The sequence below is a fragment of the Myotis davidii genome, unplaced genomic scaffold (assembly GCF_000327345.1).
Source record: "Myotis davidii unplaced genomic scaffold, ASM32734v1 scaffold324, whole genome shotgun sequence".
In the NCBI taxonomy this organism is placed as follows: Eukaryota; Metazoa; Chordata; class Mammalia; order Chiroptera; family Vespertilionidae; genus Myotis; species Myotis davidii.
The window spans coordinates 395,219-395,516 of NW_006295053.1; the positions used below are offsets into that span (position 1 = coordinate 395,219).

The 298-nt window shown below is 70.1% G+C and overlaps 1 protein-coding gene across 1 annotated transcript in view; it reads right to left on the reverse strand.

Annotated features, from left to right (window-relative positions):
- Nucleotides 1-7: 7 nt before the first annotated feature.
- Nucleotides 8-298, reverse strand: part of UNC45A (unc-45 myosin chaperone A) — a 15,196-nt gene continuing 14,905 nt past the window's right edge. The window contains exon 21 of the mRNA XM_015567735.1: nucleotides 8-205. Within this exon, the coding sequence (XP_015423221.1) occupies nucleotides 83-205 (123 nt within the window). The 3' untranslated portion in view covers nucleotides 8-82. The remainder of the gene's footprint in view (nucleotides 206-298) is intronic.

Sequence of the window (298 nt, forward strand, 5' to 3'; positions counted from 1 at the left end):
GCGTGCTGGCAGCCCAGCCCCTACGGCCACAGCTGCACGCCTGGTCCCCTGGGCCGCGATGCGCAGTGGTGCTGACGGCCCCTCACTCTCCATCCTGGTTGGGCTTGATGAGCCCATATTCCACCGCTTTCCCCAGGCAAGCCGCGGCCGCCCTCGAGACGGGGCCCTCGGCGCCCTTGGCCAGCACGGACAGGATCTCCAGCACCTCGCTCTCCATCAGGGTGCCGGCCGTCTCCCGCGAGGCCTCCACCATGTTCAGCACCACCACGGCACCCCGGTGCTGCAGCTCCTGGTTGGG